We start from the raw sequence: 25099 nt of genomic DNA on the forward strand, positions 1-25099 counted from the left end.
TTATTATCAAGTTTTTTTTACACTTAATTTTTTTAGCTAATCTCTCTTTAATTATCGCTGAGATTTTTTCATTACTCTATTTTGTGTTATTATTAACTGTTATTTTTACTATTTTATACATTATTTTTATTTTATTTTCAAATTAATCTATTTCATCCTTTTATTAATTTTTTTTACTTTCTTTTTTTTCTAAATTCATCAGCCTAATTTTTTTTCGTTGTGTTTAAAATCGAGAAAAATAACTTTAAATATATTCCTTGATCTAAGAAGTTATGCATTTAAGACCCACTATGACAGATCCAATATTTTTGGGTGTTTTTAATGTGTTCTTGTGGTCTTTTTCTCATGGTGAAAGACGCATCTAAAGAACATTAAGCTAAAAACAGTTTTCTGAGTGTCTCCTTATTTAAACTGTAGTGATTCTGGATATGAAAAAAGCTTGTATGTGTGACATAGAAGCTAATACGGCTCCGTGCTCTGCTTCATTCTCATGCATTCACTTGTAGACAAATATTTCCATATATGTATTATGTCTGGCTCAAACTACAGCTAGATAGCCCTGAAATTTCTCGCAATTTTTGTTATATCTGTAATGTTATTGATGAACTACCACCGCTCTGAAGAAACTATGTGCCAGAAAACGAAACAACTTTTGTGGAGTTTGACTAAAAACGGCGTAGTCATAATTTAAAGACCACAAAGAACTTTTTTTTTCTAAAGATCAAGCGATGACTGGAATTGGACTTTAAGATTTTACCTGTACAACATACAGATTTAACCTTTGTTTTGTTGTAATGTTTCTATACTAACAAGTTTAAACTAGCAATTACTCACTTTCATTTAATAACTTTTTCTATGTCTTGCAGAGAGCTGTGGTCCACATGGATGAGGCCAGAGAGCAACACATCACCAAGTTACTAAATTCTGTACAGAACGACCAGCTCGGTCTAAGGAGAGACGGTAGAGATGCAAGAGCCTCCACCTCCGCCAGCAGGCAGACGGACACAAGGGACGCTGCTCACTGGTGAGTCGAGGTGGACCGCAAGGTTTCAGAAATACCCCAACAAGTATAAAACCTTGTTGTTTTTTTGTTTTTTTTTTCTTATTTTGCTGCAGAAAATAGGTTTAAAAAAAAAATCAGGTCACAGGTCACCAAAGGTCATTTGAGTTTGACACTAAACTGTATGGTTTATTTTTATGTCTCTGCAATGTCTTAAAATAGTTTAAAAACATTTTTTTTTTACATTCAAATTTAAATGTTGCACTCTTTAAAGAAAAATAAACCCTTCATGCTGCAGAAGATTCAAGCATCTTCAGTGTCAGATGGTTTTCTAACATCCTTCCCTTCAGTTATTTTGACGGGGATTTGCCTGAAGAGGAGAAGATCAAGGCTGAAGTTAAAAGTGAGGATGAAGAGGAAGAAGAATTCACTGCAGGCCACAGGAAATGGTAACAACCTTTTAGTTTTTATCATTCCTCCAGATCACTCACTGGTCATCTATGTATTTCATTCCTGTTCATGTTTTTTTTTTTTTTTTTTTAGTGCCACCTCTAGGGAAGCGGTAAAAAACGAGCCGCCCGACACCTGGGATGAAGATGAAGAAAAAGAGGAGAAAAAGAAAATTATACAAAAAGAAAAAGATTTGGAGTACTTATTTCAGGAGGTGGTCAGAGACCAATCGCTGGATGATTACCTGAAAAGTGACTTGAGGAACAAAACGTTTGAGCCAAAGTACAAAGAAATGCTGGTGAGTGCCAATATTTCCTAAACTTTATAACACAGTTTATCAAAATAGCCCTATTGTCCTTCTAAAGGAAGAATTTATTATGAATAAATATAAAAAAATATGAAATTAGGTGATAATTTTGTCTTTTTGGTGTCAAAGCCTAAAATATTTTGTTATTTTTCTTCAAAATTCAATAATATTTGATGACTTATTGACATTTTCATTAAAATATCATTGTATTTTAGCATTAGAGGTTGATAAATCCTTTTTTTAAGTACATTTTTGTATTTATTATTATAATTTATCCCCGTGTAGATACTCTTTCATGATGTTCCTGTTTGTCTTTAGAAATTTAGAGAAAAACTACCGTCCTACAGCAAAAAAGAGGCAAGTTCTTTTCTTTTATTTATTAGAGCTCTCAGCAAATATTCTCCTTTTGATCATACCTGACATCATTTTGACTTGTACTATTTCTCTCTTTTTTTTCTACTTTCTTGTCCAGGATTTGGTGGAGCTCATCAACTCCAACCGGGTTCTGGTGGTGAGCGGGGAGACCGGATGTGGGAAAACCACTCAGGTGACCCAGTTCATCCTGGATGACTACATCAGCAGGGGCGCGGGCTCCTTGTGTCGCGTTGTCTGCACGCAGCCTCGCCGGATCAGCGCCATCTCGGTAGAATTCTGATGAGATATGCCGCTCATAATTGAAGTGGATTTTAGTTTTCTCTAAATGATTGTTGTTGTTGGCTGACAGGTAGCTGAGCGTGTAGCTGCTGAGAGGGCAGAGAGTGTGGGGAATGGGAATTCTTGTGGTTACCAAATCCGCCTGCAGAGGTAAAGGACTCTTTTTTTTTTTTTTTTTAACTGATGCATGAAATGAAGCTTCTGAATGCTTAACCAGGCTGTGTGTTTCATTTGTTGTCTGAAATGGCTTTAGTGGTTTTCAAACCAAAACAAATACAGAAATGTTGAAAGAAAAGGTTGCACCTAATTGAAAGACTGTTTATCTTTTTCTGGTTGCTGCATCCAGAACTTCTTGTTTAGATTCTTCTGTTTAGACAAGAAGTGTTAAACGTATTCAAAAAAATGTAACAGATTTTGCTTTAAATGTTAAGTTTCAACATTTTTTCTGCTCGCGTGGAGCATAAAAGACGGTAGAGCTGCACAATATAAGGAAATGTGCAATATTAGGGATCAATATTCTGATGACGGTATGACATGGGATACATGAACAAAAAGCAAAACTAAAAAAATACATAATTTCCATTTAATTGGATCAATTGTATTTAAATAAAAGTCAACATAAATTAATTTATACTCCAAATTTCCCTAACCTACAAAGGAGGCGGGCATCCAAAACAAAAAGGGTCCATCCGATTGGTCAAATGCATGAAGGTCTCTGTTTGATTGGTTAACATTTAGGGTATATAACCATTTATCGCAATTTAAGTTAAGTTGTGCGATACTTGTATAGCACAGACTGATTTCCCGATGACAATGTATTGTGTAGGCCTATTAGACAGCAATTTAGATTCTATTTGTTGTCGGTCATTTGTGAGAGAAAAAGCACACATCTTTATTTGTAGAGTTGACCAACACATCACATGTCAAACGAGTAAAGATTTATACCAGTGATCTAGTTGATAGCTGTGTATATGGGGGCTTTTTTAGGCACTTGCTACTAAAGTTGGTTTTATGATCCATTAGTCTGTGGATTATCATTTCTTCATCTTCTTTTTACTTCTGGAATAGATTCTATTAAATGGGTAATGACTCCTCACTTGGTCTTAAGGCAACCAACTATTTTATATCTAAAACTTTAATTGAATAAAATTGTCATTTTTTTTGTTTAATTTGTACCAAGGGATGTAAAATACATTTAAGATGCTTTTAAAATGTTGAGAAAAAATAATAAAAAATGTGGATAAATAAAGGTGAATAGTATAAATATATGTAAACAAAAACACTTTTTTAATTTTCTTTTTGATAATGTGACTGTCTTTTTCTTTTAGAATAGAATAGAATTCAACCATGTTGTCATTGCAAATCTCGAGTACACAGAAACAAATTTAATGTAATGTACCCAGTAGAATAAATAGCAGGTACTGATACTAACAGATATTTATAGTGTGAAAAATGGAAAGTAGAACATTTCTACAGAGAAAATGTACGTACCGTATGTGGTGATAAGTCATTGTTGTGTGTGTGAGAATACAGTCCATTATTGGTTTGGACTTTTGGATGTGGATTCTGTCCAGGAGTGTTGTGTGGTTCAGATGTCAGGAGGCAGAATTAAGAAGTGTGACAGCTGTTGGGAAGCAGCTGTTCTGAAACCAGGTGGTTTTAGTTTGGACTTTTTGTTTTTGAGCTGCTTTATGTGAGAGTTCTATGTGAAAAAGTTTTTTTTTTTTTTTTTTTCAATTCAGTTTAGGGCTGCCACGATTAGTCGACTAATCGACTATTAAAATAGTCGATGAGTAATTTAATGGTCGATTAATCGTTACTTGATATTATATGGAGTGAGAGAGTAGTAAAGTTGAAAGTTATTATTCCATTCTGCTAGCTTTTTGGACTATTTTGGCATTTATTAAGTTTTTTTTAGGCTAATTTGGAGTTTAGCTAATATTTCAGCTACATGCTAGCTATTTTGGCTAGTGTAGGATTTTTTTTGTTTGTTTGTTTTTTTAGGCTAATTTGTTTAATTTAGCTAATATTTCAGCTTTATGCCTGGTATTTATGCTAATTTATGCTCTTTTTTTTTGGCTGATTTGGCATATAACTAATATTTTAGCTGGCTATCAGCTTCAGCGTTTTCAGCTATCAGCTTCAGTGTTTTTAGCTACCAATTTCAGCATCTTTAGCTATCAGCACTAGCATCTTCAGCTGCCAAATTCCGCTTACAGCATTCACACTAGGATTATAGCAGGTAATGCTATATACATTTCTCTTAAAAACCAAATAAATATGAACATTTTTCTAAGACTATTTATCAATTCACTGTCTTGTCTTCTGATGATGAAAATTCAGATGATTTATGAAAAATAGATTTAAAAAAAAATCATTTTGCAATCCTTCAAATGCAATGCATCTTGCTCTATATTCGCCAGTTTTTTGCAGAGAGTTCTTGAAAATTTTCAGGGCATTGGATTTGGGAATTGTAGATTTAAACTCACATCCCAGGAGGCGTATAAACAGGTGGCCAGCCAATGACAAACATGTGGTGGGGGAGGAGTAGTTTAACATCTAGATACATTTTACTCATAAATAAATGTTTCAAAGCTGAAGAAGTATGACACTACAAAAATTACGTCTAAACAATCACTTATACCATATATCCACTTCATTCATATTAGAGTCTAAGAAAAAACAACAAAACAATGCGGTGTTCTACCCCCACTCCAGGAATGGTTTGCCCCGCCTTCCACTTGGCATCCTTGATTGATCATTTGGATCACCTGGGCACCCTTAAAACAAACAAAAATCAAATTAATCTAACTTTAAATACAGAGTTTAATGGGAAAAAAATGAAAGTAATTGTAAATGATTTTAAAAAATCTATTAACTTTTTATGCTATCTCAAACTGCCTCACAGCAGCATGTTTTTTAATGTTTTTGAAGCAGAATGATTAAGAACCAACAGATGGATAAAGCTGGAGCAGAAGCAAGCAGACAGCCAAGAGTGAGGCGGGTGCAATAAACTGAAAGCAATGGTGTGCAATACAGAGTGGAGTTTGTGAGTGTATGAAACGCTTGCAGTACAAGAGAAGAAAATAGACAAGTGGGGCGTGCAGAAGGAAAATTGATAGAGGACGTTAAGAGGAAGTTGATTATAACTCTCAAAGAAATAGGATGGAAAATTAGTCCTTGGGCGAAGCTAAATAGCCGTTTTCACAGATTTGATTTCTTTTCTTGTTCTTTTCTAATCTGCATCTCCTCCAGAAGTAGATTTTTTATTTTAGCCTATAGAACAATATGAGAAATGTAGATGCATATATACTCAGACGAAGCATCTTAAAAAGAAACTCTGAGCTGTGATGAAATCTGCAGCCGCTCTTTCCTTGCTCATTGTTTCAGTCACTGATGAAACTATGGGAGTCTGTCATGGCGTTATGCAAAACTTCCTTTGTTAAAGTCTAATGATGTCCCCAACTTTCCCCACATGGCAAACTCATTTTAAAACTTCCTTTTTCACTCTCTCCTTTTCGAGTATTTCTAATATAGCTGGAATACAAAATGACTGATGCATATTAGAATAGTTTTGGAATACTTGGAGTAGTTTACAGTGCAGTATGTAAAAGTATTTTGTATTGTTGTCATATGCACAGACTTGCAAGAAAAAATACACACCTTTAATTAAAAAAAGACTTATTTGGTAAAAGCAAACAGCCAAAATGCAATGAATAAGTAGTACTTTAGTATTTAGTAGACATTGGCTTTGCAGTTTTGAATTCAGAAAGTCTTCTTGGCATTGAACCGATGAGCTTTGTCAGCAGCCTTCGAATGGGGTTCGTTTTCCACAATTCTCTTCAAGCAGAAAAGCTTTTTTTTTTTGAGGGCCAAGGTCGGCCGGGACGAGAATCTATTGATTCTATTCCTTGGCTTTTCGATCATACTGTATTTCTATTAACATAGTAAGAAGAAATTCAAGATTTTTGGGGGAATTTTTCACTGCTTCAGAGGCAACTTCTTTGAAAATTTGACAGTTTTGCTGAATGATTACTTTTAAATGTTGAATACAATGGCACGTAAAATAAAAATAATAGTTAAATATTCAATTTTACACTGCTGAACACATATTGAGATACAAACAAACAACCCAAAAGTACCAAAGTCTTTAGGCTTTTTTTAGTGTATGGTATCCAGTGAGAGAAAATATTAGCAAAAAAAAAAAGGTGTTTGCAAACTTAACACAGGTTTTTAGATTAAAAGGAACAAAGAATCAATGGTCAAACAAGAGATTTAACTTAACTGATTATTTAGTTATGATAAATGACCATTGTCATATAGCGATGAGCTGTCTGGGCAATAAAAGTCATTTTTGTTCATATCTTCTTAAATCAGTGTAGGAGAACTTTCAGAAAAATACTTTGGAATCCCAATATAATCGGGTGTGCATCTGAACACTGGTTAGCAAGAGAGAATGATGTCATCATCATGTGCCCTTTTCTTGTAGATTTTCTGTACCAATAAATTATTTAAAAACATGTAGAGATATAAATCTGGAAATATTCAGAATAATTCAAACAGTTTAACCAAAAAGAAAAATATTACACTACTAGACAACATTTTTTTTATTTGGTTATTAGTAATAAATTGACAGCTGTGATTTTGAACAATTTTTACATCCAATTTAGTTATTGTTTGAAGGTTTCAGGAGAAATAAACATAGCAAGGACTATATGAAACATGGCACGTATACAATTACTACAAGCAGGAATCTTTAAAAACAAAAGTTCATTTTCTGTGTGCACATATTATTTTAGTAGTTTATATTACTACCACAAGAGAATTTCATCGTCGTATTAGTTTGGCTCCTTGAGGCTTTAGGCAGGAGCCTTTAGATGCTTCTGTATTCATTAAAGAATAATTTAATTTACACTTAACAAAACCAAAACAGTTTTTATTCCATTTGGAAACATTGTGATGCAGAGGGGGAAGTAAGAAACTGTTATTTGCCTTTTCGTTGCTCTGTCATTATGTTCATTCATTCTTAGATACATAAAAACAAACAAAAAGAAAGGTTTTGTTTACGCCTGAAAAATAAAAAAACTTTTGGAAATGGAAAACAATTTTTGTGTCCTATTATTTGTGTGATTTCAAAAATGTAATTTCCTTTTTTCCTTGTTTTTTCTCCCCTCTCTTTTTCACATTTCACAGCCGGTTACCACGGAGACAAGGTTCAATCCTGTACTGTACAACAGGCATCATTCTTCAGTGGCTGCGCTCGGATCCGTGAGTCTGATCCTCCACCCCGGCTTTCCTCACCGCATCATCTGGCTGCCCCTTCCTCCGAGCGTGTCCCCTTTGTGTCTCCATTCTGTTTGTCCTGCCTTTGTGTTGCTCCGTTTCATCCCAATGATCTGGCATTGCTGTTGAAGGAACGATCAGTAGTATGGCTGTCTGCTCTAAGGGCGGGAAAAATGAAGACATGTGTTTCACATTCACATTATAGGAGAATGTTGTTTTTTTTGCTCTCATACCTATTTTTTTTTATATAAACTGGCATTTAGTGTAGCAAATCATTTCAAGACTTAAAAAAAACAAAAAAAACCAGACAGAAAGTAAATTACCCAGCAGCTAGCTTACAAGTTCACATTTCTGCTGGTTGATTGCTGTGTTTGTGATTGAATCTGTGCTGGGTCCTTTTAACACACTATTATCTCCCACTGGGAAAGTCCAGCAGAGCAAATCCATACTATTTTACTTGCTGCTGGGCCAGTGCTGTTTCCCAAGACCACTCGTAAATCCCAAAATTTAACCACCGCCCTGTTAAAGTGGAATAGTTGCAAACAATTCATTTCATGCCACGAACATTGGCATAGATTGTTCAGTGGTGTCAGAATCCAGGCCTCGAGGGCCGGTGTCCACGTTTTCCAACCTCCCATTGAAGTTAGCCAGACACACCTGATCCAGGTAATCAGCAGCAGATGAGGCGGGATTTCTGGAAAACCAGCAGGAGGCCAGCCCTCGAGTCCTGGAGTTTGACACCGCTGGATTACATGCTATGTTGCAAATCATCATAAAAAAGAAGTATTTCATATTTTCATCTTTAAAAATGAAATCAATGTTGTTTACGTTTCGGAATATCCCCTCAGCGAACAGTCAGTGAGTCGCAGATTTGGTGACAGAGATTTTAACGCCGGATGGCCCTCCTGACACAAACTTGTATTTTCAGCGGGCTGCATGGAGAGAAAATAAAATAAAATCTAATCTTATCGTGAAAAATGAAATATTTCCCAATTAGTCATGTGTAATTGGACTTTACAGCTCACCAAGTAAGAAAAAATTAAAACCGGTTAAAAATGTGGTTTTGGTTATAATTCACTTTAAACACAATTATTTACAGAAGTAATGTATTGAAGTGAAGCAACCTAAAGTTTTATGCGTTGTTTAGGTCGTTGTCTAGCGTCAGTCATCTGGTTTTGGATGAGATTCATGAGAGGAACCTCCAGTCGGACGTTTTACTCATCATCGTGAAGGACTTACTCAGAATCCGAGATGACCTCACAGTCATCCTCATGAGCGCCACACTGAACGCAGAAAAGTTTTCTAAGTATTTCGGTAAGAAGTTTACCTCGTGTAAAATCAAACTGTGCTCAGCGGGGAAGTTTATTCTTATTTTTGACATTATTCTTTCCTCAGACAACTGTCCAATGATCCACATCCCTGGTTTGGCGTTCCCGGTGGAAGAGTTCCTGCTTGAAGACGTTGTGGAGAAGATTAGGTAGAACAATCCTGTCTTTACTCTAACAGCGGCTGGCATAAAAAGCAGTACTAGATGGAAAAATGATTTTTTTTCCTCCCAGATATCGTCCACAGAACCAGGACCGTCGTCCAGCCTGGAAGAGGGGCTTTTGGCAGGGCCGCCAGCTCCGATCTGAGAAGGAGCAGAAAGAGGCTGAATACAAGGAGAGCTGGCCCTGTTATGCGCGCACGCTGCAGGACAGGTGAGCCGGCGGGAGCAGCAGGAGAGCAGCTGCCAGCTTGACAAATGCATTTATGAGAACGTGGTTGGTTTGTGACGGTCACATTTGACAGAAACAAAATTCTTTTTGCCCATTTCACAGAAAATGAGCTTACAAAGATCAACTATTGCTTTGGAGAGTTGACATTTTTAGTCATATTATTTTCTAAGCTCTTTTTTTTAAGTTTTTTCTTGCTTTTCTAATGTGGAACAGATACTCTGACAGCACCATCGAGACCTTAGAGGTTTTGGACAGCGATGACAAGATTGATCTGGAGCTGATCTTGGCACTGATCTGTCATATTGTGCGCAGTGAGGGGGTGAGTTCAATCTTTTCTCTGCCTCCACTGCTGCCTGGAATGTAATTTTTTTTCTCCTTTTTTTTTTTTTTTTTTTTAAGAAAGTAAATTTGTAGAAGAAGATTACTTTCCAGGCACCTTGTTTCTCTGATAATGGCAGTCTTCCAGTCACTAACTTTTTTTTTTCTGGAGGATTTTCAAACGTATGTTCCCGGACACTGGAGCCGCCCATCAGTTTGATCAAAGACAGGAAGCAGTGGTCCGTGTGGAAGATGGTTTGAGATTACATGAAGGTTATTGGGTGTCCATCCAAGCTGGCAAAAGGAAACAACTGCAGCAAAGCTGATAAAAGAAACAGAACTAACTTTTAAAGAGGTGTTTTTGATCAGACTAATTGGATCCTGGCAGCAGATCTGTGTTAATAAGTGAACGGATGGTCTTCTTACCGAGTTTCTTTTGTTTTAAATTCGGCGCTATGTCAGCGTTGAGCTCACATAAATATGACTAACGGCAGCAGCGAGGAAAGTCAATATTGAGTGAAGAATAATGATGGTGGTTACACATCAGGAGTCAAAACGGAAGGAAATGAAAAAGAAATATTTGCTTCACTCCTTTGTTTTTTTTTTTTTTTTCCTCCAGTGAAGTTTTTGATTTTTAGTTGTAGTTTGCTGCAATCGTTCTGTGAAAAACACACCCGAGGGGGGGCAGAGTAGAAAAAGAGAGACCCTGGAAAGACGAGTGACTAACCGGGACAGACAGGGTAATTATCTCCTCCTATATGAGGCCGTATCTCCATCAGTCATGGATACACTCAGCCACTCAGCCAGCTGATTTGCCGTGGCATTGTCAAATGGCCGGGAGGGAGCCGGCTCATTCGCCATGACTGTGTTCTGAAGCGAGGGTACGGCCGGCTGCCAGGCTTTCTACTGCGCTGATTGGTTAATTATATTGAAAAGGTCTGTGATTACACACCTAGAAGCTGCCATGCGAGGAGAGTGGAGCTGTGCATGAGGAGGGGAGGGCCCGGCCTGTTTTATTTATTTCTTTCTTTATTTTTTCCCCCCTATAGATAGCTTAGACTACTCAAACCTGGCTTTGGGTTTTCGGTAAAGCCAAAATAGTATGTAAGGATAGCTGCAGGCACAGAGCTTGTATCTCCTCATCTTCCTGACATGCATGTATTACCACACAGTTTCATGTGGGTGTTATAGAGCAGTGGGTTTGATAATTAGATTTAATTATCAAGGAGACATTCTCGGGGCTCCGGAGATACTTTTAATGTCAGAACTTCAGCTGCTTTTTTATATCTCGTCATGTAGCGAAGAAGTTCTTCTGGGAATAATAGAAAAGTTTGTTAGAACTTAATAAGTAAAATCTTTTAAGATCTGTTTTTAATTGTTTCAAATCCCACCTCTAATCCTCTTTTGATCTTTTGTAAAAGTGTTCCCAGTAGTCTATTAATTATGATTTTGTCATTTTTAGACAAAATAATAATAAAAAAAAACTGTGTTGTTTTCTAGGACATAGTTTCTGTAGGGTGGCAGTAGTTCAAGGAATTTCATCTCTTAGGGTATATAATCAAATTCCTTCAATACTCATAAAGTGTGTTTGCCACTTTCTAGTGCTGTCCAAATCCATGGCTATGTCCATATTCCCACCATAATCCAGAACTACAAAAAATATATGTAGTGCAGGACTATCTAGTGCCCTGGATTTCGTTTTATTAACGCTGAATATGACGTCACTGATTTCACAAAGTGAAAATCTAATCAAAACTAACATTTTAAGACGTCTATTTATGACTCCACTGTGTTTGGATGATCAACATGTGTATAGTTTATTAAAAAATTGTATTTAAACACGCTTTTTTTGTGGAAATTGATCAACTGCAATGCATTGTGGTCTATATTCACTAATTTAGTGAGCATTGATTTACGCTAGCTTTTCAAAAAGACATTTGGGAAATTTCTGGTGCACTTGATCTTGGAATTGTAGATTCGGACGGCTCTAAAAAATGGCAAACGCACTGTATAGTGTGCTACAAAGTGAGTGAGGAAAGAATTCTGACAAAGCCTTCCATTCCAAAAATACATAAAAAAAAGTAAAAGTGTCCAAAATGCTTTTAAAACTCAGGAAACTATATAGTCCTGCACTACCGGTGTATATATATATATATACATACCGTATATATAATTGGAAGTTAGGGATTCGAGTGGGATTTCAGACATTGCCTTAGTTGTAGGTGGGGCCATTGGCATGGAGCAAACCCCTCCCCTCCCCATTGCTGAGAGCTCTCTGTTTACACTTTCTCCTGCTAGCCTAACGCCTCTCACACCCCCAACTCCGACTAGATATCAGAGCTATCCGGCCATACAGTTTTGATCCAGATGTCAGCTCAGACGAGGAAAACGAAGACGTACATGGATCTAGTCGTCTACAATTGGATGCATCAGAATGGAGCAGAGCTAGTGGCCTGCCCAACAATTTTTTTAACGTAAAAATTACAACCTTTTTTTTAAAAACATTTTTGTCTGCTTCTGACTCGTGATTTGAATGAATACTCAGAAATTTCCTTTTTTAAACGTAATTTTTTTTGTATATGTCATTAGAAAAATACCACAAGAACATGTTAAAAACACAATTTTCACCAGAGTGAGTCTTTAGTCCTTGTTGCTTCTGTATCTGCATTAATATTTTAGCACCACAACATCCTCACAAAATTGTTTCAGACTTTAGTGGTTTCATAGGAAAAAAATAGTATACCTAAAGATGAAACGAAGAAGGGAGAGTAACAACAGGAAGAGTTCCTGCATCAACCTGTGATTTGGGAATAGAAATATTCAAATATTGTCTGGGCCAAAAATGATTTTCTTTGCAACTTTATGCATCAGACATTTTAATTTCATCTCCATTTCCTTTTATGAATTATGCAAAGAAAGAAGTCACAGAAAATGAAAAAATTTCAAGTAGAGGGAAATGATTAAAGAGGATTGGCACAGAAAACTGATTTAGGCTAAAATCTACTTTATATGTAACATAGAATCTCTAGTCTCCAACAATTACTTAAACATACAAAATATCAGCAGACTCAAAAATAAAATGCAAATCTTGAATTGTATTTTGTTTCTTGGTGAAAACCAAATAATGTTTGATAAGATATCTACTGTGTGAATGTCTAGTCTCACATCTGCTCTGATTCAGTCTCATCTGTTAGATGTTCAGACATCTGCATCAATCCAAGCCTTTTAGGAGCCAATGGAAGCAGCTTTGTTTCTGTAGCAGCTGATAGAAAAATTCTCCAGCTTTAGAGGTTTTTGCTCATCAATAATCCACCCAATCAGATGTAAAAATGTGAGTTTGGTTTAAAGAAAAACAACAATAAACAGCTATTCCACATTCTGTTTATACTGACCAATATCTGGTTAGTTGACATAACTAATTTTTAGCAGGAGGATGATGATTGGATTCACATGTTCAGATTTAAGAAAGATCTATCCTCCCGTATTCAATCAGTTTTGTATTTCTATATAAACGAAATGAAGGAATTTGATTTTTATTTTATTTTGGCGAGTCAGGAAGTTCTCCAAAATGAATCATCCAGTGGGGTACTATGTAAACTAAGGCTCTCCAAAAGTCCCATTTCCATAATCATTTGTATGTATTTGATTACTACCTGTTATCTGATTTTTGTGGGCATGTAAACGTGCTCCTGGTTTTAACTCGTTTTGGTTTAATAAGGGAAGGCTGCTGTGTTTCCTCTCTGCGGTGACTGACAGCTCAACGTGGAAGTCTTGTTATCTCAGTGAGCGTTTGTGCATCTGTGCTGTTCCGAGTTCCTAATTAGCTTCCTTTTCTTTTTTTTTCCACTTATGAGTCAATCAAACTTTAATGTGAAGCAGTGGCTGCTCTGTGGAGAAGATATGTTTTTGTCACGACAATGCCAGGCCACTTGTGTGGAGGCTGAAAGCCAAGGGCATCCTCTCTGAATGAACTCCCTAGGACTCGAACACCTTGTTCAGTGGGTGGTGTGGGCGGTGTTTTGTTGTCACTGTTAGTGGTTCCTTGCTGTTTGTTTTTTCATTTCATTTTTTACGTTTTGGATCTGGTGTCTCCAGGCTAATTTATTTTGTTTTTGTTGCAGGAAGGAGCGATCTTGGTTTTCCTACCAGGCTGGGACAACATTAGCGGTCTCAATGATCTGCTGATGGCTCAGACCATGTTTAGATCTGGTACAAACATAAAAACACTCAAACACCCATATTTAGCTGTTTTTATTTTAACAATGCTAAACTAACTAGAAACTCAGCATTAGCTGCGATAATGCCAGTGTGAATCTTTATTGTTAAAAGTAGTTTTTGCTGAAAATGGTGACGCAGTTTACTTTATTTGCTGACGAGGTTTGCTGAAAATGCAAAAGCTATTTAGTTAAATTTGGCAATTTCGTTAAAGTACTATGAAAGAACACTGAAGTTGACCTAAATTTCTGGAAAAGTTTGTAGTAAAATTGCTTAAAAATCCCTAATAGATGCCACTTTTGAAAACAATATTTAGTGTTTTGCTTAATTATTAGCTGAACTCCAAATTAGCCCAAAAAACCTTACTAGATGTCAAATTAGCTAAAAAACTAACTTGTTGCTTAAATACTAACTAAACTCTAAAGTAATCTAAAATTCCTCAGTAAACTAAACTAGTCAAGCACATTAGCCTGCAGCTAAAATATTAGCTAAACTCCAAATTAGCATAAAAAAAATCCTCAGTAGATATCAAATTAGTCAAAAAAGCTAGCGCATTGTTTAAATACTAGCTTAACTCCAAAATATCCTAAAATTACTCATTAAACAAAATTAGTCAAATACATTAGCCTTCAGCTAAAACATTAGCTAAACTCCAAACTAGCATAAAGAAATCCTCAGTAGATATCAAATTAGCCAAAAAAGCTAGCGCATTGTTTAAATACTAGCTAAACTCCAAAATAGCCTAAAATTCCTCAGTAAACTAAATTAGTCAAATACATTAGCCTGATGCTAACATAGAAGCTAAACTCTAAGTTAGACTATAGAAACCTCAGTAGATAACAAATTAGCCAAAAATGTTAGCATGTTGCTAAAATACTAGGTAAACTCCATGTTTTTTTAAATTACTATAAAATATGAAAACATAGCCCATGAATACATTTAAAGGCTTGTTGCTAATCTACTTAACATTTTGAAATTTGAAGACTTTTTAATTCATTTCCTATGGGAGCATGTTTGGCTAAATATTTCAAAAACTATAAAGTTCATGAATACCAAAAATACAAGCAGCAATGTCCTGAACGAGTTGAACCTTTTACACCAGGATTGTTATATCGCTGAAAGTGTGATTGAGTTTTTACGTTTTCATTCCCATATCTACCATGTTGGAAAACGCGCCCTTTGGTTGAGGAAGAGATGATGTAAATCAGTTTCTGAATGATGAAAATGCTGACATCAAACCATGTAAACAGCTGCTAAATCAACTCACATTTGGCTGAGAGTGATCCAGCACATCCTTTAAAAACTGAAGGAACAGCAGCAGAAGTCAAGGCTGAATTGTAAATAGTAAAAGTTGAAGCAAAAGGACTAAAAACTTCTTCCATAATGGCACACTTGTCAGTGAGGCTGATAGGAAAAATAAAGACTTTATAAAGGGGGATTTAGATTGAAACCTGTTGCAACAAAAAAAGATTGGATGTTCTGATGAGTCCAGACTACTGCAGGTAGTTACAGGATTGTTCAAACACAAAAAGTATTTAAAAAAAAATGAAAGGAGCTTTTATTTATTTATTTATTTTGATAAATAATGTTTTAAGCTCAGTTGGACAAAAAACTTTCTTCCATTTTTTGTCTTTGTTTCAGATCGGTTTGTTATCATCCCCCTGCACTCCCTCATGCCCACTGTGAATCAAACACAGGTCAGTGTGTTGTTTTTGTTCTCGTTCACGTTCTCTGACTCTGTGAGCATCCAGACTAACCTGCTTCAATCTCCTCAAAATCAAAGCTGGAGTTTCATCACGTTGTTCATTTTCTCTCAGGTTTTCAAAAGGCCTCCACCTGGAGTTCGAAAGATTGTGATTGCTACTAACATAGCTGAGACGAGGTGTGTATTAACACACCTTTATCTGCATCTTTAACTTATTATATGTGTTTTCAAGATGAAAACTCTTGTTTTAATGTGACAAATTGAATGTTTATTAGCGTACTTTCATCCGACTGATAACAAATGCTGGTTTAGAAAGGAAACATTTTAACTGACAGGTTGCTTAAAAGTGTTTTATTTTGTTTTAACTCGTACTTTTTTCTTTTCCTCTCCTCCTCCCAGCATCACCATAGACGACGTCGTGTACGTCATAGACGGCGGAAAGATTAAGGAAACCAACTTCGACACCAACAACAACATCAGCACCATGACGGCGGAGTGGGTTAGTCTCGCCAATGCCAAACAGAGGAAAGGACGCGCAGGCAGGTGCGTTGTAAACACGCCAGCTTTTTCTGATCTATTTTTAATGAGCCAGCGCCTCGGGCACGATACTGATATTTTTGTTCCAACCGAGTTCAGTGTTAGCCGCCCTCGTTGGCCCTCTCCTTACTGGTTTCACTCCCAGGTTGTTCCCAGTCTGCAGCTTAAGACGTCAGTTCTGTTCGATAGCTCTGACATCAAAGTGCAGCGAGGCCCAATTAGCAGGAGCTACTTACACCATGCAGTTTCATCCCACTGATTTCTCAAATTAAGCCCTTGTCGCAGGGCCGCTATAACATGTAATCTTTTCTGAACTCTCTTCTTCTTTCCACAAACCCAGAGTGTGTCCAGGAAAGTGCTATCACTTGTACAACGGGCTCAGAGCCAGCCTGCTGGATGCATATCAGTTACCTGAAATTATGAGGACGCCGCTGGAGGAGCTCTGCTTGCAGATAAAGGTAGTAAAAGGGGGCAAACGATAGGGGCGGGGCTTTCCTCACAATCAGGTCTGTGTGTGTTTTGGGGCTCTGCACAGAACTACAGCCTCTCATGTCAAGAGAGGCGCATCGCAGCGTTACTCTCCAGCGCGTTTTTGCCTTTTCTACAGCGATATAATCACTTCTCTCTTCGGCCTTGTTCTCCTCGTCTCCTTTAAAAACCACACACTCCACTGGGGAATATTTGAACCGCTGCTAATGGAACAAGAAGCCAAAGTTCATTCAGATCCAGCGTAGTGCAGCAATTGTTCCAGTCGCTGTGCTGCATGCGCGTCTTCCAGCGTCTCATTGAAACGCTTTTAAGTTGCATTTTTTATTAGAGCTAGTGGGTGAGAGGCTGCCTAACGCATCAAAGCAGGAGAAACACTAACGGCTGACTCAAACACACACTAACTTCAGCATTTGTCATCCCTACAGTACAGAAGTCTGTTGGGGAAATGAATCCACAATCGGCCTTAACCTGTTTTGTTTAATTCTCATCAATTAGAAAAGCTCTTAAGGAGAAAAAAAGCACAATCATAAAGCAGTTGATGTAAATCAGAGAGTCTTTTTTTGATCTGAGTTTAATATGATGGTTTCTTTGTAGATTCTGAAGCTGGGCTCTATAGGTCGATTCCTGGAGAAAGCCCTGGACCGCCCCACGGAGAAGGCCGTCAACCTCGCCATCAAGAACCTCACAGATCTGGTGAGAAGGAAGAGGAGCTTTCTAATGACATTTTAGAGCAAATCCGATCAAGAGCTGAACAAAAATGAGTATTATCAATGAGTTCTTGGTCAAATAAAAGAAGAAGTTGTAAAACAAAAATAAACATAAATAAAAATATATAGATCTGCAGCCATGTTAACCCGTTAACACCAGTTTTTACATTCTTTTGACTACCATAACTCTTCAACCGTTTAAGGGGATTTTGAAGTGCAGAAAAGCAACTTTGTGCCATTATGCAGCACTTTACATTACGTTTTGTATATCGGTGCTAATCCTATATAAAAGCCGCTTTTCCTGATCGTATAAACGGTCATAGATTACGCTATGACAAAGAGCGTGTTATTTAGGTGTTACTGTCAACATCTGCAGGGTTAAAGGGTTAAACATATATGAGCTTAGATAATAAAGTGGCTTTGTTTTGTCTAAATTATAAATTCTCATTTTATCCTGTTTAGGATCAGATTTTCTTTGACAGAGATTCACTTTATACATGGGAAAACAAACATTGTATGTGATAAAAAAAGAAAAAAAAAAACACTTTTTTCCTCCCTTTTGATCTTGTGCTCAAAATCCATTAGAATGCACTGGACCACACAGAGAACCTGACACCGCTGGGTTTCCACTTGGCCCGTCTCCCTGTGGAGCCCCACATTGGGAAGCTGATCCTGTTTGGTGCTCTGCTGGGATGCCTGGACCCCGTCCTCACCATCGCTGCCTCACTCAGCTTCAAAGACCCTTTCTTCATACCCCTGGTAGGGCGCTGACTGCACAGACATGAAAGCTTCTCCTGCAGCAGCACACACACTTCTGAAAAGTGTTGTTTCTTTCTCTCTTTTTTTTTTTTATTTCTGTACAAATCGTCTTGAATGTGTTTGTCTATCACAGGGTAAAGAAAAGATGGCCGACATGAGGAGAAGAACCCTGTCCAGGAACTCTAAAAGTGACCACCTCACCATTGTCTATGCCTGTCAGGTAACTGTTCTGTTCCTTCATTTTCTGCATGAATGAACCTTGTTTTCATGAATTATGAATCCACTGGTAGGGCTGGGAGGAAGCTAAACGGCGGGGTGCCAGGTATGAGAGGGAGTACTGCTGGGACAACTTCCTGTCAGCCAACACTCTCCAGGTGAGTCAAGCTACGAATATTGTTCTTGTAAAGCTTTATAGACGCCGGGCATGTGACGCGTGTTCAAGAACACGCTAAACAGGTATTCTTGAACACGCTTTTAGCACATATTCATTCTAGACAGTCACTTTGTGATACTAATACATGTACTCACAGTTGGAAGAGGGTTGTGGCGTGATAGAGAAAATCTCACAAATCTTGCTTCAAGCTTTTCTTTCACAGCTCTATTCTGATATATGAACGAACTGATGTCATATAAGGGGGCAAAATGTATTTTAAACCAATTTAAACAAATAATTTACAATGTAACTTTCCGGATTTTTTTCTCTTTTTGTCTCTCATAGTTGAGGTAAAACCTCTGATGAAAATGACATACCTCACTCATCTTTTGAAGTGGGAGAACTTGTATAATTGGAGGTTGACTAAAGCATTTTTTTTGCCTCTCAATAATTCCAAAATTATAATTTCTCCTCCTTTATCAATTTTCAAACATTTATCACCTCCATGTTTTGAAAAGGATGTCGCACATACATCACTACAAAAGCCAAGTCCCTGATTGGTTAAACTCTGACCTGGTTTAACCTTCAACACCTGTACATAAAGCCTGCAAACAAAGTTGCATAGCAAAGCATGAAAGCGAGAGTTTTGAATGCAAAAGCCAGAGATGCGTAATCATCCATCTTTGAGTTGACTTTTCATTGGAATTGGTCGCGTGAACCTTTGTGTCTAAGTCTGGTGTGAACGTAGCATAAGGGCAACTCCACAAATTGTCCAAATACTAAGGTTTGGCTTGTAGTTATTTCCGATAAATTATTTTCTCCTTTTTTATTAGATGATTCATAACATGAAGGGCCAGTTTGCTGAGCATCTCATGCATACAGGCTTTGTCAGCAGCAGAGACCCAAAAGATTATAATTCCAACATTAACTCAGGTAAGAAAAAAAAAAATCAGTTTCTTCTATTTTTTTTTAATCTCATCCTTTGGTTCTGATCTCAATCAAGCTTTTTTTTTTCTTATCTTTCATGTGTAACTTTAGACAACGAGAAGCTAATCAAAGCAGTGATCGTAGCCGGGCTGTATCCGAAGGTGGCCACCATCAGACCGTCTCACAGCAAGAAGAGGCCGGGGTGAGTCTGCGCGCTCTGGGGAAGCGCACGCTTTAGAGTGTTCCTAACAAATAAGCCTCTCGGTGCAGCCATTAATCAGAGCTCGCAAGTAATGAGTTCTGTGAGAATAGGACAGCAGTTACCTGGAGCTGAGCGGTTAGGAAGAAAAAAAAAACTGTCAAAAAGCAAGGCACTTGTGCAGCTCAGGATCAATGCAGTCATCATGAAATCGCCCCAAGGCAGCTGTCATAGCAGCGGCTGTGACCTGTGTGCACAAGTCTGATGCGCACAACAGAGCTGCTTCCTCTCACAGCAGGGCTGTCACTTTATCCTACGCTTCTCGCCGAGAGCTTTCGACCAGGTGCGCGCCGAACTTCGCGGCGTCGTCTCTTGAATGAACACTTGTCAGTGTCGCCTGGTTATTGTCTGGACAGCAACCAAGAAAAATGGAACCAGTTCAAAGTAATCGTGTTTATTTCACTTAATCATTAAGTGGATTTGTTACCACATCAGAAGGCAGACTTGCTTTTTGGGAAAAACGGCGCGCCTTTCATGTTGGCGACGGTTTGACGACTGCGATCCCACTTAAGTTCTCTTTGGTGGAACGAGGTGAAGCGTTTGAGGTGAATTACATTAATAGTCTAAAAGCAACTAATGGGGGGATTTCGGAGATACTCTGAGCCTACCTGCCAAAATGTATTCTGTGTAATTTTTCCCACAGAAATGCACCCTCTCTTATGCTAGGCACTTAACGCTCAGCATTAACAACGAGGAGAAACTCCAGCTCGTTGACCTCAATAAATACATAACAAGGAAGCAACCATTGTGCTGGCACTGCACTGTTATGGTGAATCAAACACTTTAGATTTCTTTTGTTAAACGTGATGCAGTGATAAATGAAAACAAGCTAACTTTTTGCTAACAAGTTTTTTCTTTCTTTTCTTTGTGGGGATCTTGTGCATGAGGTATTTAAGTCAGTCGTTTGCTTGATGCGTCCCATCATGCAACAGAAGCAGCGACACGTGGATTCATTTGAATAAGCAAAAGAGCAGGAAGTTTTCTGTTAAACTTAAATTTCAAAATAAAACACCACATTACATTTTTGAGTATCATAAAGAAGTTTCCACTCGGTTAAACCTCGCTTCCAAAGAGCGGTTTGTTTTCACAGCACATGCGTGGAGTGGACTGCTGGCGTGTCCTTGCGGCATTGTAGCCCAACAACTAGAAAAGCAACAACATTAGAGGTCATCAAACAGCTAGTCCTTTCATTGCTATTGTTTTTCAGGTATTATTAACTGAGACTCGTTATCAAAACAGAACACAGGAAAACGCAAAAACTGGAATGCTTACAAACGTTAGCTTAAATTAGCGCTATATTGGCATTTCCCAATGTCGTCATCACTTTCTGGCAATTCAAATACACCTACAACCGATGGGGACCCCAAGAGGTGTGGTTCAATACTGTTTAATGGGTCCATTGTACAATGGAAACACTTAAAGGACCGTACCGTCTTGGGCCGTTCTGTGAAAATGAGGCTTTACTGTGGATCTGTGTCCAGATCATTGTCTGTATATTAGAACTGGACCGAGTGTGACGTCACCCATAGAAAATGGCTTACTTCAGACTCCATCAAACTGAAGTCCATTCAGCTAACATTTTTTGCCATGTGGATTTGCCATGTTGGAGCCAGACGTCGTCAGTAAGCAGTGATTGGTCCGAGTCGGTCTGTGTTGGCGTTCCTATGGCAACAGCGAAAGCTGGCCTGGATGAATCTGTCAAACAAACGTTCAGCATTAGGCCAAAAAAGGCTCCACCTACTTTTATCGATCTAGCTGATTGGTCAGTTTAACCTGAATAACTCTCGCTACAAAAAAAAATAAAATTAAAAAATTAGGATTAGCAAGAACATTTGAAAAAAATGTATCATAGGTTATCCTGACAAATTTAATGACTGAGTATTAGTATGACTGTTTATTTCTCAATAGAAGTCTATGAGATTTCTTGGGATTTCACTTTCTTTTTGGAACATGAGGGGGGAGGGGTCACACAGTCCAGGTCTCATATACAGTAAATGGTCCAGATCTTCCACACGAATGTTTCCTAAAAGCAAATTAAAATGTAAACAGGGGGCTGAACACTAAACACTTGCAACCTGCAAAAACCAGAGATGATTAAATAGATTTTAGACATGTTAGTCGTGTGCACATGTCCAAATAGAGAAAGCATATTAATATGCAATCTAAGGGATGATAGTTGAAGATTTCCAATTTATTATTTAAAAAAGAGCCACCTTAAGATCTTAAGCAATTACAGTAAATGGTTATACATATATATATAAAAAGGAACTACAAAAACACTGATCATTTTTCTTGTATTCTTGGTGTCATAGTGAAGTTTTTTCATCTTAGCAACAATTCGCTGTGATGATGTTTGCAGAGACCATTATAGATCAAAGTTTCCTTTCAACTCTTTAGTCAGATTATAGTTTTCTTTTGGTTTGAAATGGCTTTTCTAAAGGTCTTTCATGCAGGCTTAATTGGCTTGTCTCAGCAGTGGCTTGTTTACAGTCATCATTAGAAAAGAGCAGATGATGCAATTTTCAAAGCTTCATAATTATGCAGAGTCCTTAAACCTTTCTCCAACTATCAGCGGCCACAGGCTGCCATCCACCTCTCTGCAAAGGAGGCTAATTAGAGCCCTTTATAGGAGGATTTATTTTTTCTGGTGAGGTTGTAATGTACAAGACAAAAAGCAGCCAAGTTCCTCTCAGTCTGTTTTTAAATGGCTGGAGTTAGTCAAATAAAGATGTTAAGTGTGTTGAAACACTTCCTGTGAATAGATGAACTTTACAAACAAAAAGCTTTTTAAAAAAGTGGAGCAATTATGGAAATTCTATAGAATAACCTATTTAATTGAAGTATACTGGTTTTAAGAAAGTTAGCAAAACTATATTACTTCTTCTAGAAATTAATTTAAGAAAATTATTTAAAGACCTTTTTTTTTTAATAACACAAGAAGATACGTGCACATTTCTGCCACATCATCGTCTATCAAAGGCAACGTCTGCGTCCTATTTAGACCATGGAGTGGCTAGCTCCTATAGTGTGGGGGCGACTACAGATGAAGTGATTTGGGGAAATCTTGGTTGGGGATTTTACAGAGAAGCTGTGGATCCAACAAATCCTCAGCTTTTAATGAGCTGTGGGACGCTGTAGGACCTCTTTTAACTCCCGCTGTGCGGCGCTCAGGGCAGCCAGTTCCTACCAAGAAGCACATTTCATTTGTAAGAAGTGTTAAAAACTGCTATTGCAGTTTTACAAAAAAATGTCCATGTCGATGTGCCCCCAAACAAGTTTTTTTTTAATTGTGGTGGCGAAGATTTATTCTAGTGAGACACAACTATCATCATCAGAATGGGGCGGGGCTACTCAGCTCAGGAGCAAAGGCCACGCCCACCAAGAGGAAACATATGGAAACAAAGGCTTCAGATAAACATGACTTTTTAAGACATTTAAGTTGTGAAATTTTGGTTAAAAACTGTATAATCAAAATTAAAACAACACTGGGAATGTTTTTTTTTATTGTCGTAGGGGAACTATAGAAAACCCGCTCTGATCATCTTTTGTTCTATGGTAAAAGTGTTCCCAGTGTCTTTAATTATGATGATGCCTTTTTTAGCCATAAAACCTTTTTTTTCTAGGACAGTTTCTGCAGGAGATTATTAGGAATTTGTCTCCGAGTTGTGGGCGGAGCCACCCCGCCCCCTTTCTCTCCCATTGTTGAGAGCTCTCTATTTCTGTACCGCTTACTCCCCAAAGCTAACATTAGCGTTGCAACAAAAATGGCGAGCAATATTTAATCTATCCAGCCGTACAGTTTTGAGCCAGATGCCAGCTCAGACGAGGAAAGCAAGGACGTACATTGATCAAGTCGTCCATATGAGGATGCATCAAAAGGAGCCGTTTGTATTTTCACAAACATGCTTTTTCTTTTTATAGCTCTTGGTTCATTATTTTAATAAAGAAATACTCAGAAATGCTTGATTTTCTTGATAAATGTCTTCCATATTGGAAAAAATGGTAAAAGCTGAACAATTTTTCCATTTTCTAGAGAAAGTTGTATTTTTGAACACCTTACTTTGATTTTTTTTTTTTTTCTGGGATGTGGTGTTTTTTTTTTAAGCAGAGCTTTTTAGCATTCATAAGCTGACTTTTTTCAGTGGAATAAAAAGCTCATTCTTTGTGGGTTTTTTGTGTGTAAATCTTGTTGTTTTTGTCACTGCTGGCTGAATTTTAAGCAGCAGTCCTAGCGGTCTAAAGACGCCTCTCTTCTTCCTCAGGGTGAAGGTTTACACACAGGCTGACGGGAAGGTGAACATCCACCCCAAATCTGTCAACGCCGAGGAGAAGGAGTTCAACTACACGTGGCTCATTTACCACCTGAAGATGAAAACAAGCAGTGTAAGCACAGAACTTTACACTCGCGTTTCTACGTTTGAGCGCGTCTCTCACCAGAGTGGATGGAGGCACCTGTGGATGCAGGTTGGCGGTGGTGTTACAACAGCTTTGCACTTAATGAATATTTGATTAAAGCGCCGCCTTTCAACTCTCTCCAAAGGCCCTCGTGCTTCAAAGCCTCCACACACAATGTGGAAAAGGTGTTGGCGGCGGGGTGGCGGGTCAGCGCCGATCCCTGACTGCAGCGCTCGCTGCTTCCATCCTCTCTTTTTTTTTGCCGTCCTCATCCCCTCCATTCTCCCTTTGTTCTTCCCGTCTGCACGTAAGAGGCTCCATTCTGCAGAGAAACGCCTTTCGTGTTTTTCTGATTGCTGCCTCTCCCTTCTTCTCACTTTGCTGCTTTTGTCCTGACCAAGAAAGGTATTTTTTTTCTGCATTTCATCATAACTGTTGTGGGATTTAAAAGCTTTTGCCTTTCTCGCGCACAATGCTGAGCACTTGTGCCTAGAAAAGTAAGATATTCAAAGTGTAGGCTCGTCAAGGTTATTTGTTCTCATTGGAAACAGGAAGCTGACGGCTGAGGCTGTTGGTTTAAAAATGGAAGAAAAAATAAAAGAGGAATTTTTGACGTTTTACTTTATCTTCTCTGACGCAGTTACCCGTGGAGGTTCATCACATTACACAATCATGGTGAAAAAAACAGTTGTTTCACCTTGATTTTTTTTTCTCTTTCTTTCTTGGTCAAGTCCTCCTACATCCGTCTGCTTCTCTGTGACGCCAGTTTTCCTCAGTGAGCTGAAATAGCTTCTGTTTGACGTACGTCCTTTACCTCACGGTAACCTCCTGCCTGCGTAAAGGGAAGGTGGTGCCATTAAAAAACTTTATTGATCCTCACAAGGGACACTTTTTTCATACAGCAGCTGATGACAAGTGTAACAGTGATGTGAAGTGGAAGGATTTCAAAACATTTTGAAGTTACCAGGATTAAGAAATAGTAATCAAGAAGTTGGATGTATAA

The 25099-nt window shown here is 37.9% G+C and overlaps 1 protein-coding gene across 2 annotated transcripts in view; it reads left to right on the plus strand.

Moving 5' to 3' along the window:
- Nucleotides 1-25099, plus strand: part of dhx36 (DEAH (Asp-Glu-Ala-His) box polypeptide 36) — a 28245-nt gene that overhangs the window by 1266 nt on the left and 1880 nt on the right. For both annotated transcript variants that reach the window (XM_024276781.2, XM_024276780.2), the window contains exons 2-24: nucleotides 867-1024; nucleotides 1351-1449; nucleotides 1544-1748; nucleotides 2076-2114; nucleotides 2230-2400; nucleotides 2482-2561; nucleotides 7605-7679; nucleotides 8842-9008; nucleotides 9090-9171; nucleotides 9254-9394; nucleotides 9626-9731; nucleotides 13852-13939; nucleotides 15587-15642; nucleotides 15763-15827; nucleotides 16050-16193; nucleotides 16528-16645; nucleotides 17271-17369; nucleotides 17969-18142; nucleotides 18276-18362; nucleotides 18433-18516; nucleotides 19349-19448; nucleotides 19554-19644; nucleotides 23964-24084. In XM_024276781.2, the coding sequence (XP_024132549.1) occupies nucleotides 867-1024; nucleotides 1351-1449; nucleotides 1544-1748; nucleotides 2076-2114; nucleotides 2230-2400; nucleotides 2482-2561; nucleotides 7605-7679; nucleotides 8842-9008; nucleotides 9090-9171; nucleotides 9254-9394; nucleotides 9626-9731; nucleotides 13852-13939; nucleotides 15587-15642; nucleotides 15763-15827; nucleotides 16050-16193; nucleotides 16528-16645; nucleotides 17271-17369; nucleotides 17969-18142; nucleotides 18276-18362; nucleotides 18433-18516; nucleotides 19349-19448; nucleotides 19554-19644; nucleotides 23964-24084 (2550 nt within the window). The remainder of the gene's footprint in view (nucleotides 1-866; nucleotides 1025-1350; nucleotides 1450-1543; nucleotides 1749-2075; nucleotides 2115-2229; nucleotides 2401-2481; nucleotides 2562-7604; nucleotides 7680-8841; nucleotides 9009-9089; nucleotides 9172-9253; nucleotides 9395-9625; nucleotides 9732-13851; nucleotides 13940-15586; nucleotides 15643-15762; nucleotides 15828-16049; nucleotides 16194-16527; nucleotides 16646-17270; nucleotides 17370-17968; nucleotides 18143-18275; nucleotides 18363-18432; nucleotides 18517-19348; nucleotides 19449-19553; nucleotides 19645-23963; nucleotides 24085-25099) is intronic.

This window comes from Oryzias melastigma, linkage group LG13, assembly GCF_002922805.2.
Source record: "Oryzias melastigma strain HK-1 linkage group LG13, ASM292280v2, whole genome shotgun sequence".
In the NCBI taxonomy this organism is placed as follows: domain Eukaryota; kingdom Metazoa; phylum Chordata; class Actinopteri; order Beloniformes; family Adrianichthyidae; genus Oryzias; species Oryzias melastigma.